The sequence below is a fragment of the Falco biarmicus genome, chromosome 10 (genome assembly GCF_023638135.1).
Source record: "Falco biarmicus isolate bFalBia1 chromosome 10, bFalBia1.pri, whole genome shotgun sequence".
Classification (NCBI taxonomy): domain Eukaryota; kingdom Metazoa; phylum Chordata; class Aves; order Falconiformes; family Falconidae; genus Falco; species Falco biarmicus.
In genome coordinates this window covers 18,119,617-18,134,205 of record NC_079297.1, presented here as the reverse complement: position 1 = coordinate 18,134,205, position 14,589 = coordinate 18,119,617, and the positions used below count along the sequence as shown (strand labels likewise).

Below are 14,589 nucleotides of genomic sequence, written 5' to 3'. Positions count from 1 at the left end.
CTTGAATAAGTATCCCTTGAGCTAGTCTTGGAAGACTTGTTCTCCCCTGCCACACAGCATAAACTGTACCACATAGCAACAAGAGCAACCATGCGGTATGTTCCCAAAAGGCACTCCAAATCTGTGAGCGTGCCTGGAGAGAACTCTTTCCACAAGGGCATATCAGATGTGCAGACATTTAGTGGGTTGATGCAACTGAGTCATGTGGTTTACTCACCTCTCCCATTGGGAGGAAAGGACCTGTGCTGGAATTTCCTTGCGTTTCTTCCCCCTGAAAGGACAAAGCAAAGCATGAACAGGAGTGAGGTTCCATAATGGACACACAGCAGAAAGCCTGGTGTTCAAATAAGGTGTCACAAGGGAAAGCTTTAGTTCTGCCAGTCCATCTCCTGAGAAACAGGAGTGATGATGGACTTATGCTAGTAAAGAAGCCAGCATGTGCCACAGGGATCAGAGATGATGTGCTCTGGAATAGGATTGCCTCTCAAACCAGTGTTTGGGAAAGGAGGCAGTGCTGAGCCTCCGTATTGTGTTGTACAAGGTTACAGAAGCCACTGCTCTCCCTGGGAAGGTAAAAAGCACTAGCACCCAGACGCTCAAATCCCATCCCCTGAGCACTCTGCAAAGCAGAGAGGGCTGAGACCCCAACACTGCGCTCAGAGGCGTTTGCCCAGGAAAGCCGAGTTTCACAACTGACAGCCACGACAGCTGCTGTGGCACTGGGAGTCGCACGATCAGCATTCACTAGCGTCAGGACAGAGTCTAGGTGTCCCTTGCCAACCTTTCTTATTGCTGGGATTATCCAAGGCTGGCTCCCCATCCTTAACAAAGTCCTCTTCAAACCTGCAGGTTAAAAACAGGCATTGTCAGACCTGACCGTTCTCCTCCGGTGTGCAAAAGCGTGGGCAGGAGACCTTGAGACGACGCAGGCTCCAGCCTTTGGCCCTTCTGCACCTGCCCACTGGCAAATATGTGCAGGTTTATCAGCAGGAGCTGAAACTGCATGCACTAACCAGGAGAAATGAGGCTGTGAGGCAATTCTACCCCAAAGGAAAACTTCTAAAACCTTTACATCACTACCCATATGTATATATTTAATTTTAAGAACATCCATGAAGCCTACAGATGCCTGTAGTGTAGCTGTACCATGCTCAAATGCAGCTTCCCAAGCTTCCAAACACAATGTGAAGTAGCTTCAGGACTTGTCATGTCAGATCAGACTCGTTTGGTTGGTTTCTAATCCTGCTGTTTTGTATTATGGCTTTTCTCTTAAAAATTGATATACTGGAGAACAGTAGGGCTCAGACCTGTCTTGCCAGCACCACTCAGCACCCACTTAAGTCAATTCACCTCTAATTATTGAGGTCTCAGTGACTGAAAATCTACGTATTCGGTCCCATTCCTCCACCAAGATTGTCCCACCTATCTGCTCCGTACAAACTCTTTTATCAGCAAACCTATGTAACATTCCCTAACTCCACACCCTATCAAACTCCTATCCTGGTGCAGGGGCCATGTCACCCTCCAAAGCTTTCTAGCTTGTGTGACCCAGCTGAACAAGCACAGTTAGAGGGAGCATTTAAAGCAGGGAAGTGTCAGACCCCATTAGAGCTCTCCTATATTGCTGTTGCCAGAATTTCCCTCATATCATACAGGTGGCCCTTTGAAGTGATCCCCTCACACCGCAGTGCCTGAATGGGCTCAGATGAGGTGTGGTGGATTTACGCATGTTGGCCTCTCCTGTGATTGAAAAGGAGAAACAAGCAGGGCAGTGAGAAAATCTGTGGACTAGCAATATGAATTTGTCCATCCTTGTTTCTAGAAGAGCACCTGCACCCTCCTGTCATTGAATTTGTCAATATGGAGATCGAAAGGATCCTCCAGATGTAGACCAAGTGGTGGTTCAGGCTCCCCTCCCTTCCCCAGTGCAAGTCCTGGTGGGACCAAAGGCAGGCAATCAGCACGCAATATCTCCCACCAGGGTAGGAGACCTCATGTCAGAAAGAAATAGGGGAATCACTGTGGTATCTGGTCCCACTGAGAGACATATATGATCAGGAGAAGAAAGAGACAGCAATGTGGATTTGTTCAGAGAGAGGCACATGACAGCATGGGATCTGATCAGCAAAAAATATCTGCACAAGAACTCATCACTGACTTTAGATGGCCTGCTGCAGACAAACCACCCTAAGACAGCGGAGGACCTACATGTGCTCTGACTTCTCCACATCCCAAGCCCGTCGCCACTCGCCCTTCGCGTTCTTGTGACGCGCCAGTCGTTCCAGGTCAATCTGATCTCGCTCCCTCTTCCAGCGTATGTACTCCGACCGTTCCCGTCCAGTCATAGGAAAACTCAGGTCTCCGGGACATTTCTGCACTGACTTCCCACCATCCTAAGTGGAAGCAGAAGAGCTTCTTATTAATAAAAATGTCTGAAACAGCTGCATTCAGTGTACTTTGTACTGTCACCACCAGAAATGTTCAGTAATATTTGAAAACAACTTGGACACAGGTCAGCATCTCTCTCTCTCTAGTGATGTGCACACAAAAGGGCTCTGTTTTACTCATAGCCTAAATATACTGGTCCCAGGGCTGGTTGACTTTACAGAGAGGAAAACAGAGGCAGGAAGAAGTTACATAGCTTGCTCGGAGTCACATTGTAAATCCATAGCCAACCACAGAGTTGATTCACCCCATTTGTACTTGCAGTTGCTTCAGCTGCAGGCATAAATTAGACAGCAGCTTTCACCTGCTGTGTTTGTGCTCACCTGAAGGTTTTAAAACCAAATATTCTAAATTTTTCCTGGAAGAGGCACTTTGCAAAGGTTTACTATGGCATATAGCTAGTTTCTGGAGTGCTTGCAACACAGTTTGAGAGGCTGAAGTCCCCTCCACCTGAAGACTTTGGGACACTTAAAGTTATGCCTACAAAACCCTTCACACTGACAGGGTTGAGAAGGAAGACAGCCTCCTGTGATCACCAAGCATCCGTAGGAGCCCACAGCTAAGGGCTGGGGGAAATCCTGTGCCCAGGGCACGCAGTACTGCAAGTGCCAAGAGCAGCACTCTCAGAGCAAAGGGGCTCTACACCTTCGTGGCTTTCAGCCTCTTTGTTTTGTTGTCAACCACTTGCATATACATGGTTAACAGAAGGTCAGTCTGTTATTTAACTTGAAACTTAAGACAAAATATGTAAATATCTATAATGAAAAACAAGAAAGAATTTGAAAAATAGAGGATGTTACAAATTGTTAAGAACACGTGGCCTTGGGAGAAGGGATAAACACCATAAATATGTCAAGCTGGGGCATAACAAGACAAGCTCAAGGAGAACCAAATGGTTAATGAGATCAAATAGAAAATTACTTGAACTATGTGTGAACTATCCTAATTAGCTTACTAAAAGATCCACCCTCAAGCAAAGAAAGCCCTCTCCCCACAGAACCTGCAGAGGCAAAATCACAAATAATGCTGTACCTTTAAATGGAGACGAAGCTCCTGAGAACCAATGAGAGTTAAGTGACTAAACATAATTGTGAACAACTGTTCAAAGTGTATAAAATGTTTAAGAGGTTTAAGAGGTGTGCTAGCTTTGCGGATTTACCACCCAGCACCCAGCTCTGTGCAGACATGCAATAAATGATATCTTGGCTCCATGTGTGAGATTGGCTTTTTGCACACTGGGTAATGAAGTCACTTTGTGAGACACCAGTTTATCACTCCTCCTTGTCATAGACTAGTTAAGGGCTGCCACTGTTCTAAAATGTAAAGCTTAATGAAAAGATAGTTCAGAGCTGATGGCATATGGCTCTGTGTGTGCACACACATGTAACACAGTCATCAGGTTTATGGATGTGGTGGGAGCAGAAGCCAACTGGCCATGGCTGTTGTCGAACAAACAACTTAGTGCAGAGCTGAGTCCTGGGGTGCCAATTACCAGTAGATAATTCATCACTTCATACACATGCCCTTCCACACCATCCACCCTCACCACCTCCCCAAGCAGGAATTAACTCCTCAGCATTGCACTGCTGATAAAAGTAGAGCAGCAGGGAAGGAATGACTGAAAGCCCTGTTACCAAGGCGACCCACCTGCGTGGGCCAGAGATGGGGTGACAGTAATTGCTCCTCCATTCATTAGCTGGCAAGAGCTGGGGGACCTGAGACTGCATCCCCAAGAAGGCAGAGATGAGGTCTGCAGGAAGGGAAGGCACACCAGGGCAAAAAAAAGGCAAGCACTGGTCCCTGGGTTGGGGCACAGGCCACAAGATGCTCCCCACAGCTTCCAGCCCCATGGCATGGTAAGGCAGGGTGCATCCTGCCACGACAGACCCCGATGCACTCACAGAGGAGAAGCATGCAAGGGCTGAGCAACACACAGCCAGAGGGAGTAGGGTTCAACCTCCAGAGCTGGAGGATAAGGGAAGTGCCTGCACCGTTACCTTGGCACTTAGCAAAGGGGAGGCCAAAAGCAAGTGAAAGACCAAGGCTGATGCCCATGCTCTCTTGTGGGTAGATGCAGAGGTGGAGGCCACAGAGCAGAGGGAGCTGGTCCCTGACCAGGGGCTCACCTCAGTTGCAGCATAGCTGAGGTTAGCTGGATCACAAAGCTCCCCTTTTCTGCTCTGAGGGGCTCAGCTGCAATTAATGTTCAAGAGCCCATCTGTGTCCTGCTAATGAATCACACTGAGGTGGGGCTATTCAATTTGTGCTCCATTAATTAAGAGCATCTGCAGGCTCAGAGGAGCCAGCATGTCCTCCAGGGTTTGCATTAAAACAGTCAGTGGGAAGGCCTATGCTTTAATTTATCTCCATCTTACTCAGCTTCTGCTGAAGTGAAGAGCTGTAGCTAATATGGCCTGAGTCTTTCAACCCACAAGGAAATGATTTTGGGAGAGAAACTAGCCAGGACTGTGCTGCCACATGGGTGAGCATGCCACCCTTTGTACCATCCCTGCTGCTGTGCTAGGGACTTAGGCAGCCATGACAAGGTGTGAAGGGCAGGTCCCCTGTTACCTTTTTCCAGTGCTGCTTTGCTTCAGGTGTGTCAGCTGCTCAGCAAAGCTTTGGATGATGAGAGGGATGAACAGTGGGGACCACATCAGAGCACATTGCTGCTTCCTTTAGGACTGAGGCAACTGGTGAGGCAGCACAACCTACTGGGTTCCTCTTCCAAGACAAGAGTCCCCCCAAAGGGACACAGAGCCCCACTCACCTTCCGGCCTTGCTCACTCTCTGGGCCTCTGTCACTGTCTGATCTCCTCTTCTCTGCTGTTCTCCTCTCCTCTGCCTGCAAGAGGACAGACACAGGAATTATTTCAAGGATTAAGTCAGTGCCTCCATCCTGTGCCCACCAGGACATGTAAGCACTGCCCAGAAAAGGTCAGCAAAAGAGAAAAGATCAGTTTCCCGGACCCTAAATCAAACTGATATTGAAAAAGAATTAAGGAACGTATGAGAAAAGCAAGAAAAAGGGATGCATTCCCACAGGTCCCTCTTCCTCCCAAGCCAGAGGTAGAGAGGTGTCCTGTATGGTCCCATTTCTTTCCAAAGCAGGCCAAGTTACACGTACCTTTTCAGATTTGGGCCAAAGACCCAGTTTATGATTCATCTGTATGAGAGCTGGGAGCCCACCTAAGATGCAGCTAAAAGCCAGCACAGTAAACCTGGGTGTGATTTTTGTCCCTGTCAAACACGGTGCCCTTCCACTGGGGTCCATCACTGCTTCCACTGGGTTTAGCTGTGCTGCCACCAGATTGGCAAGCTCTACTCTAGTGTCAAAATCCCCCTGCCTGGCAGGAGGTGAAAATTAGCCCCTCCATCTTAATGAACTACAGACACCAGACATGAGGAATACCACGGGCCAGGCAGTTCTCTGCCCTTCGGTGGGACTGATAATACACACACAGCCATGTCAGAGGCCAGAGTAGGATCACAGTGGGTCTTAGCAAAATAGTCTGCAGAGCATAAATACTTTTTAAGAAAGGCTTTCTGCCCTGGTTAGATAGCATTGTTGGGGTGCCACTGGGAGGGCTGCTTGCCATTGCATGTGTCAGGCAGATGAGGGTAGGGTACCTACCTGCCCCCCATGCTGTTGAGCCTCTCAGGGCAGGTGCTTGCTCGGGGCTCTGCTCTGGGGTGGCCACACACCTCTGTGAGTGGCTCCCACTCCCACCCAGACGCTGCCATAGCATGTGACTTGCAGCACAGTGGCTGCCAAGCAGCACATTTATCACGGCTGCTTCACCCCAATTTGTAACCGTACATGGCAGCTCTGGGGCTGCCCTGCACAAACATTGCTGCAAGCAAAGAGGCCTTGGCATGCTGCAGCCCAGCAGGCCCCCTCACGCCCAGCACCCAGGAGCCAAGGCATCCAAAAATTCCCCTCCCTGCTGAACCACTAAGGGGCAGGGAGTGTGTGGGGCTGAGATTAGCGCACTGCCATTTCGCACCACCAAGCAAAATTGAAACACAAAGAGTAAAGTCACAGCACAAACTGCCAGGTCAGCTGTTCTAGAAAACGTCAGTGCAGTGAGGTCCAACCCAGGCTGGAAACAGAACTTTTATTCCAGCCATTTGCCAGCCCCAGGTTTTGCCCAGCATTATGTGGCTGGACGTGGGAAACTTGGGCTACTAGTCTCAATACCTGCTGGCTCTGCGCAGCCTCCTAAGGCAACTCATTGCTGCTGCAGCCTGTTCCCATGTACCCGATGGGATGGTGCAGGGAACAAGCTGAAGGCAGACGGTTTGGGTATTGTCCACATGTGCTAAATCTGAGGCAGGTGGCAAGTGTGGCCGTGAGCCAGTGCTCATGGACATTGCACTCAATGCACGACAGCTTCACAGGTCTGACTGGTGTGAAGCTAGTGTACCTCCAGTACAGGTGGAAGCTTGTGTAAACAAATCCTTGGAAATAATGATGAAGATTTAGCTATATTGTCCTAGGATTTTTCAGCAAAGATTTAGGAAAAATTGCAGAGGGGTCTGTGCTCAGAAAAGCCACCCCTCACCATATCCTGGCCCGTTGTGAAACAAGGCCAGGATATGGTGAAGGATGATACTGGGTATTTATTTCAAAAGGTTGCTGAGAAAACTTAAGTAATGAAATATGCTCCCCTCCAGGCTTCAGGTCAACTGCTCATGCAACCCCATTTGAAGAACCTCGCAGTGAGGGATCTAATGAGTCTCTGCAGCCCCAAACTGAGACATTGCATTAAAACAGCAGAAACCTGGAAACTTTGCTTATTTGAGGAAGGTGGCTGGGGAGCAATGCAGTGCAGGTGGATGTTTAGCCTTTAAAGCAGCTGTAAAAGAAAGTCACCATTTTAGAAAGACTACAAAGGAGAAAGCTGCTGCAGAAGAGCTGGAGCCCCTCCCTCCCTGGGGAAAAGCTTATGCAGGAGGAGAGACAGGAGAAGAGCATCCTCAGACTACCTCTGAAAAGCCAGACAGCTCATAATTGATGGGGAAACTGAGGCAGGGAGCTGCATGGGTGTGCTTATTGTTTCATCTGAGTCTGCATATTTCTCATGCAAAGAATGATTTGGTTTGGACCCTTTACAATGCCTGATTGTGTCCCCGAAGACAGGAACCGGAAAGCCAGAGCATCCGCACAGCCGGAGCACAGAGCCAGGGTGTGAGTAAGCTGCGGGGGGAGCAGCGTGCCTCTGCCTGTCTGCAGCCCAGCACAGCTTGACTTCAGCCCTGTCTCTGCCAAGGAGCAGCGAAGAGCAAGCTTGCACCCAGGAAACATGCCGCGACGGCCCAGCTGTGGGACCATGCTGGACCTCACGAGAAGACGCAGCTTCTGCATGGCTGGCCAGCGCCGAAGACCTGCGTCCCAGAGGCTGTCCCGTTTTGGGCACTAGCTCTTCGGTGCACATCACAAACTGCTCTGTCACAGGGACACTGTACAACTCGCCAGCCTTTTACACCCATCATGCAAAGCCAGGCTGCCTTTCTCCTTAGTCTGCTTTGATTTTTGCTTCTCAGAGGGCCTTGTGGAAAACAGGACCAAAAAAATCTAGCTCTTTTCTACCAGGAAAGCAGGTCTGAACTGTGCAGTTAAGAGAATATGGTTAGCTTTGCTTTTGCACTGGCTCAGGAGCAGATTTTCACATTTGCTCCATGGTGCCCCAGAGCTGCTGTTAGCCTGTTATGACACACCCAGGCCATGGGGAAGCAAAACATGTTTTTCTCCTCCTTCCTCCTCTCCGCCCCCAAAATTATGAAATATGACAATGACATTATCATCTCATAGTTTAACTATTCCTGCACATCAGGGGAAGAGATGCAAGGAAGGAACAAAACCCTTAAGTAGACAGAGAAGATTACGTTTGTTTATCCTGAGATTTATGCAAGGATTTCTTAATTTCTCAGCCACAGAATGATGTGGGGTGGGGCAGAGCCTTCTCCTAACCAGGACATGGCCCTGGGATCCCAAACGCTTTCTGACGCTGGGTTTGTTTGACCTCCTGACATAGATATAACCAGGTAATGTGCAATGGTGACGATGCTGATGCCATTATCCAACCATGTTAAGCATTGTTTAGTACTAATAATTCTCCAAACCAAAAGCTTTGACAGGCTTCAACATCTGTGGGCTACCTCACTGTCTTCTTATTTTAAAAATAAGTACCAACAGATGTGTGTTACATTAACCTTTTGGTAGCCACTTCTCCAGGCATGTGTCCACACCAGAGCTCGCATTTCTTTTGCAGGAGATTTTTGTAAGAGCTTAGAGCTGGTTTTCCAGTGCTTGGATCCCCCACTGGGCAGGATTTTTGAAACTGGTACATAAGAGGATTTTTTTTTCTAACTCTTTGGAAAAATCTGCCTACTAATTGTGCTGCCTGAAGGGAGCTAAAGACTTTTAAGCCACCCTTTCTGCATATCTTCCCCTCCCATCTGCAATGTAAAAGCCTTTCTCCTGCCACAGATTTAATTCCTCTCCTACACAATCAGGGGAGTCAGACTCATCCCTGTAAGTCCCTGAAAGCAGCTTTTGTGTCTCTTGATTACAAACAGCCCCTTCTGATACATATCCTGGGAAACTCTGTGTAAAAAAGGACCATTTAAAAGCCCTGAAGCCCTATCAACTGTCCATTTAAAAGATGATTTGTAACCTGCTAATTAACCATTATGCTCCACTGGTCCTGGACTGCTGGCTCACAGTTCTAATATATTAATGATCCTGAAACACTGCCAGAGCGTGGAGTAGCTTTTTAGGAAGACTGGTGCTAAACATCAGGCATTATCCCTCACCCTGCTTGCAGGGAGAGCCCTGATGCAGATTTAGGGGCAGCCAGGCAGAGATGGGAAGAAAGGTCACAGCTGTGGTACCTCCAAGCCAGCAGCAGCACTGGAGGTCGTGAAGTTGCACCAGAGAGCTATGTGCTCAGGCTAATTCGTTCTGCAAGGAGACAGGATAATTTGGTCCCCCCAGCCCTCTGTGCTAACACAGACTGAAAGAGTCTTTCACTGGGTAGAAAAAAACAGGCTTCAAGATGGCAGGGTAATATAAGGCACTGGGGCTGTTTCAGAAAATGAAATCATGAGAACAGCTTTTTTTTTTCTTGCATTTCCTCTTTGGCAGCTTCTACCACAGCTGTGTGCTGCCAGCTGTGATGCGGTCTGGGACCGACAATGTGGTGCTAGCTAGAAGCACCAAGGGTAGCAAGAATGGCAATCTTTATTTTTTTTTTATTGAATTTCATGATGAATAAAAATAGAGAAAAATGTGGGATAACAATGATACCCATCAAATGTTTTAATAGGATAAATCTGGTAAGTGCAGAGAGGAGGAGGCAAATTTGACAGTGGCCAGGCTACGGGATGTAACTGAAGTGAGAGTGATGGATGTGATCCTCTCTCCTAGGCACCACAGGCCTTTGTGGGAAGGAGGACACAAAGAAGCCAGAATGAGCAGGGAACCAGCTGGGGCACGAGGCAAAAATCCCCAAAGGATGGACTATGCTGGGATAATAAGGGGGGCTGAAAGCTAATCCTTGAACTGGGGGTCTCATCTCGGGTCCTAACACACATCTACCCAGCTAACAACACTGACACCCCATCAGGCTCTCCCAGTAGGTGATCAATTTGGGGATGAAAATGAAGTTTCTCTTTTGGGTTAACAATTATTAAAGGACAGAAGACAAAAAGTGGTAAGAAAATGCTGGTTTCCATGGCAGAAGATTAGCCCGGGTGTGCCACTGGAACATGTGCTGCTCAACATGCTCATAAATGGTCTGGAAAAGGAACTGAATAGAGAGATGACAGTTTGCTGATGATACTAAATCATCCAGGGCAAAGAATGTAATTTGCCAGGAAAGAGCTGCAAAAGATCTCTTGACATTGAATGCTTGCATCATAAAATTACAGATGAAATTCAATATCAACAATACAAAATAACTGACATGGAGAAAAATGCCTCTTCTTATATATGTGCACACAGTAATGAAGCCTGAACTATGATTAACACTCAGGAATTAAATATTGGTGTTATTGTGACTAGTTCTCTGAAAATGTTAGCCCAATTATTTAAAAAAAAAAAAAAAAAGCAAAGAAAATGCAGAGTTGCTAGAAGAAGAATAGAGAACAAGCCAGAAACATTGTAATGTCACTGAGTACATCCACAAGAGACCACAGGTTGAATACAATGTGCAGTTCTGGTCTTTTTGTATTTAAAGAATATAGTAAAAATACCAAAGGCACAAATGAGGACAGTGAGAGTGACCAAAAAGATAGAACTACTTCCTCACCAGACATGCCTAAATAGGGTCAGTCTCTTCAGCCTGCAGAAGAGATGGCTGAAGTGAGACGTGAAACAGGTCAATAAAACCATTTGTGCTTTGGGAAAGTGAACAGGGGATGATCTATACACTGCTTCTCATGATGCAGAAACAGCAGATGGAGTTATCAGGTAACAAGCTTGAAGAAAAAGGAGGGATGCATGTTTTCAATACAGCATGTCACTTCACGTGGCGGCTCCTGGCTGGAGATGTTGTGGGTGATAAGGTTTAGATGGACTCAAAAAAAAAAAATAAAATTAGAATTCAGGCAACAAAAGGTCTGTCAAGGAGAAAGATGCTGTTCTTAGCAGAGGAGGCTGCTAACTTGGGGGCTGGTGAATATATGACGAGAGGGACGATTGCAGGCTTCCCTAATCTTCTGCTCTTTCCCTGATGCTGTGCTGCTGGCTGCTGCTGCAAACACTTGGTGTGAGTGCAAACACTGCTGCACTAACACTCCTGTTCATGCACAGCCCACACCGGGCTTGTCCCAGCTCTGCTGCAGTGCTGGGGCAGGGCTGCAAAGCACACCAGGGCAAGTTTCCCTGTTTATCAGCTGGTTCCCTATTTACCAGCTTTCCTGAAGTGATGCAGTGCCGAGCCACTCAGCATTGCTCACATGCTTGTCATCACCACATCTAGAATGGCAGAGGCGTGCTGTAACCCTGTTTACATAGGGAAAATCGAAGCCCAGGGCTGCCGGGGTTTGTGGGTGCTGTGATCCCACTAGTGCTGGTGGGATTCGGCTTCCATTTCCAAACCGAATTGCTGTATTCAATATCCCTGTGACACACACTGAGTTTTGCAGGCTAAAATTATTTAATAGAGGTTTTATACATTTTGGTATTACTAATTCCAACCTGCTCTCTGCACTGCAGCCTTCAAGTACCTTTTGGAGAAACACATTGCTCTGAGGCACAGCATGTGAGATAGACTTGCCTGATTTCAATTTTTCAAGCACTAGCTCTATCAGAACAAAGTACTTGTTTAAAACACTAATCCTTAACGAAGCTTAGGAACAGCTGAAGTGACAGGATGGGCCAGACCAACTCTCCCTTGACTCAACCAGCCCAAGCTGGCATGATGTTTGAGATGTCAACGTGACCTGTCACTTCAGGCCCCATCTGCTTCTGTCATTGATCCTGGGAAAAGGCTGACCAAGTGCAGATGGAAGAAAGTAGCTTGCAGAGGTGACCATGAAATCCAACCACTTAACTCTCTTACAGCCACCTCCTTTTGTCACTTGCAAGGTGCCCACTCTCAAGCTGGTTTTTGCCCTGGCTGTTGCAGCTGTTGTCTGAAGTTACACAAAATGGTAATATGAAGATATCTTCATTAACTAGGGATGGAACAGGGCCTGATCAGTCTAGGGAAATCACTGGGAACAAGGGAATCTCCTGAGCTCAGCTGGACTCTGAAACATACCCAGCTGGTAACAGGTATTGGAAATTAGTTTTAAGCACTTTCATATCTTTTTCCAAATTAGGAATCCAAAGAACAACAACAAATATCCCACAAATGCCCATTTTTAAAATAAGCTCATTAACACGCTCTTCCTGCCTCTCCATTTCCCAGCCATGGGAGGTGTGCTCTGTGGCAAACCCCAGTGCTTGCTCCCTCCCTCCTGTGCAGGCTGGGAAGGCACGAGGTCCCCAAAAGCAGCCTGCCTTCCAGGGAGCAGTATGTTCCCATTATGCTCTCTGTGAGCTTCCAAGAGGCTGGGGGAGGTATGCTTCAAAGCTCAGTAACAGAAAGCAGGGGACAATTTTTCTGTGACAGCAAGAAGCATGATGCTGTTGCTAAATGGGTCTCGCCAGCAACATTAGTCCAAGACTGCTGTTGAGCCAGGCTATCTGTCCAGCCAGAGGTGTGATCAAGCAAAACTTATCTTTCTTTTCAGTCTTAAGTAATGCTGAGGGCATACACTGCTCCTCAGTAGTGTTATTTGATAGCTAGACTTACATGAAGCCTCTGTGGCTTTCCTGTGCTCCTGACAGAGATCCTTCTTTTTCTCAGCCAAGGTGAGAAGGCACCAAGTGGCTCTGCACAATCCTTCTCCCCGTGGACGTCAGCACCAGCAGGCTCTCATCCAGCACCTAGTAGGCCTCCCTCACAGCTAGGAGAGTGTCTGAGCTTCAGTCCTACCCTCTGCCAACCAAGCGCCTGGGTTTGGATTAAGGGGGAAAAAAAGGGAAGACTTTCAATGAATTTTGGTATCTGAGGAGGAGCAGCACAGAACTGTTTGCATTCCTGGGGATTATCAGGATTACCTTCTAGTCCAAGCTGTGTGAAGGAGACCACTGTGGCTATGTACAATTGAGGAAAGGAGGGTTGACAGAGTTATGTGAGCTCCTTGCACTGCTATACGGAGGTAATTGCGTTCATTGGGTATTAATTTAAATGAATGAGCTTAAATGAATGGTAGCACAGTGGGAGCTGAAAGTAGCAGGAGCAAGACACTGGACACCAACCTCTGCTGAATCACTGAAATCAAATCTGCCAGGCATTAGGGACTTCACACCAGCATTCCCAGCCTATAATGCAAAGCATCAGATCTTTGGTGGTTCATTTAAAAAGGTGTAGGCAGACAGGGCTTTAAGCCAGCGCAGCTGTAGGCCTGCTTTCATATGCACTCTGAATGTAACTGCTTTGGGGGCAATATGAGCAAGGCATCACCAAAACCACATATGCGGACAACCAGCCTCAAATTTCATGTTCCATAATGAAAGCACAGGAGATTACCTTTCCCAGGGTTGTCCATATACTTAAAACAGCACGCAGGATCTGAAGCCAAAATCTAGGCACTCGTCCTGCTGCTCTCTCCTAGCACAGTCCCAGCCTTGATGACCTCAGAGACAAGTATTTAAACAAGCTCAGCAAGAGCAGAAGTGGAGACACTTGCCCTGCACATCACAGAATTACATTTGGCAGGCTCAAGACCAGCTACAGCACAGGCATGGCCAGGTCAGTCTCACCATGTCTAGGTGTGTTCGTGATGCCTATACTGAAATGGGCAACATCTGCCACGTGAACCTCTCTGGTGAAGGCATAGTTACTAGTGGCTCGATCAGGCAGCCCATGCAAAGTTTATGGCATCCAAAAAACTGCTCAGTAGCCATGAGAAAGGAGCACATGGGCTTTCAGAGCCTAGCTAAACTCTGAGGAGAAGGAGAAGCTGAAGATTAATGTGGGCAGTTAGCAGACGGTTGGCTGCTGTCCCAGAGAGGGTGCTACATAGGTCTCCCAGCGTTCCTGGGTGTGTTTGGCAGCTACACTAGATGTTGTTTTCCTTCATAGTCTGTGCTGATCCTGTTTGCTGCAGGCATTCTTACTTATCTGTGCAAACTCTCAAGTAGGAAAATATCACATGCTTCCATGTGTGTAAAGAGGAAGGTATTTGCAAAGAAGTATTTGAAATATGCTTCAAAGATTAACAAAGTTCAGCCAGCTCACCCAGCAGGTTATGGCCAGGCACAGCAGGACTTGGGTTTAGAAGCAGATATTGCCCAGCTTGGTTAACTTTGAAGCTGTGCAGTGAATCAAGAGGACAGTGCTGCTGACTCAATCTGCTGTATGGCCCCAAAAAGAAGTTGGCAAGAGGCAGGAGGTGGGATTCATGCCCCATATCTGGCAGTGCTTTCATCAATCCTCCCAAAACAGCATCTGATATTTCTGATGGACCCAGTATGTTTAAGAGCCTGCTAGCTCTATTTAGGATCAGAGAAGGGAAAGGATTGTAGCCTTTCCTCTTTCACGGTGATGGAATCCTGAGTGTTTTATGGTGATAAGCTCCACACTA

At 47.5% G+C, this 14,589-nt stretch overlaps 1 protein-coding gene across 2 annotated transcripts in view; it reads right to left on the bottom strand.

Annotated features, from left to right (window-relative positions):
• Positions 1-14,589, bottom strand: part of CCDC9B (coiled-coil domain containing 9B) — a 55,774-nt gene that overhangs the window by 21,848 nt on the left and 19,337 nt on the right. For both annotated transcript variants that reach the window (XM_056354468.1, XM_056354467.1), the window contains 4 exons: positions 5,216-5,290; positions 2,209-2,393; positions 782-843; positions 218-271 (listed from right to left, as the gene is read on the bottom strand). In XM_056354468.1, coding sequence (XP_056210443.1) covers positions 218-271; positions 782-843; positions 2,209-2,393; positions 5,216-5,290 — 376 coding nt within the window. The remainder of the gene's footprint in view (positions 1-217; positions 272-781; positions 844-2,208; positions 2,394-5,215; positions 5,291-14,589) is intronic.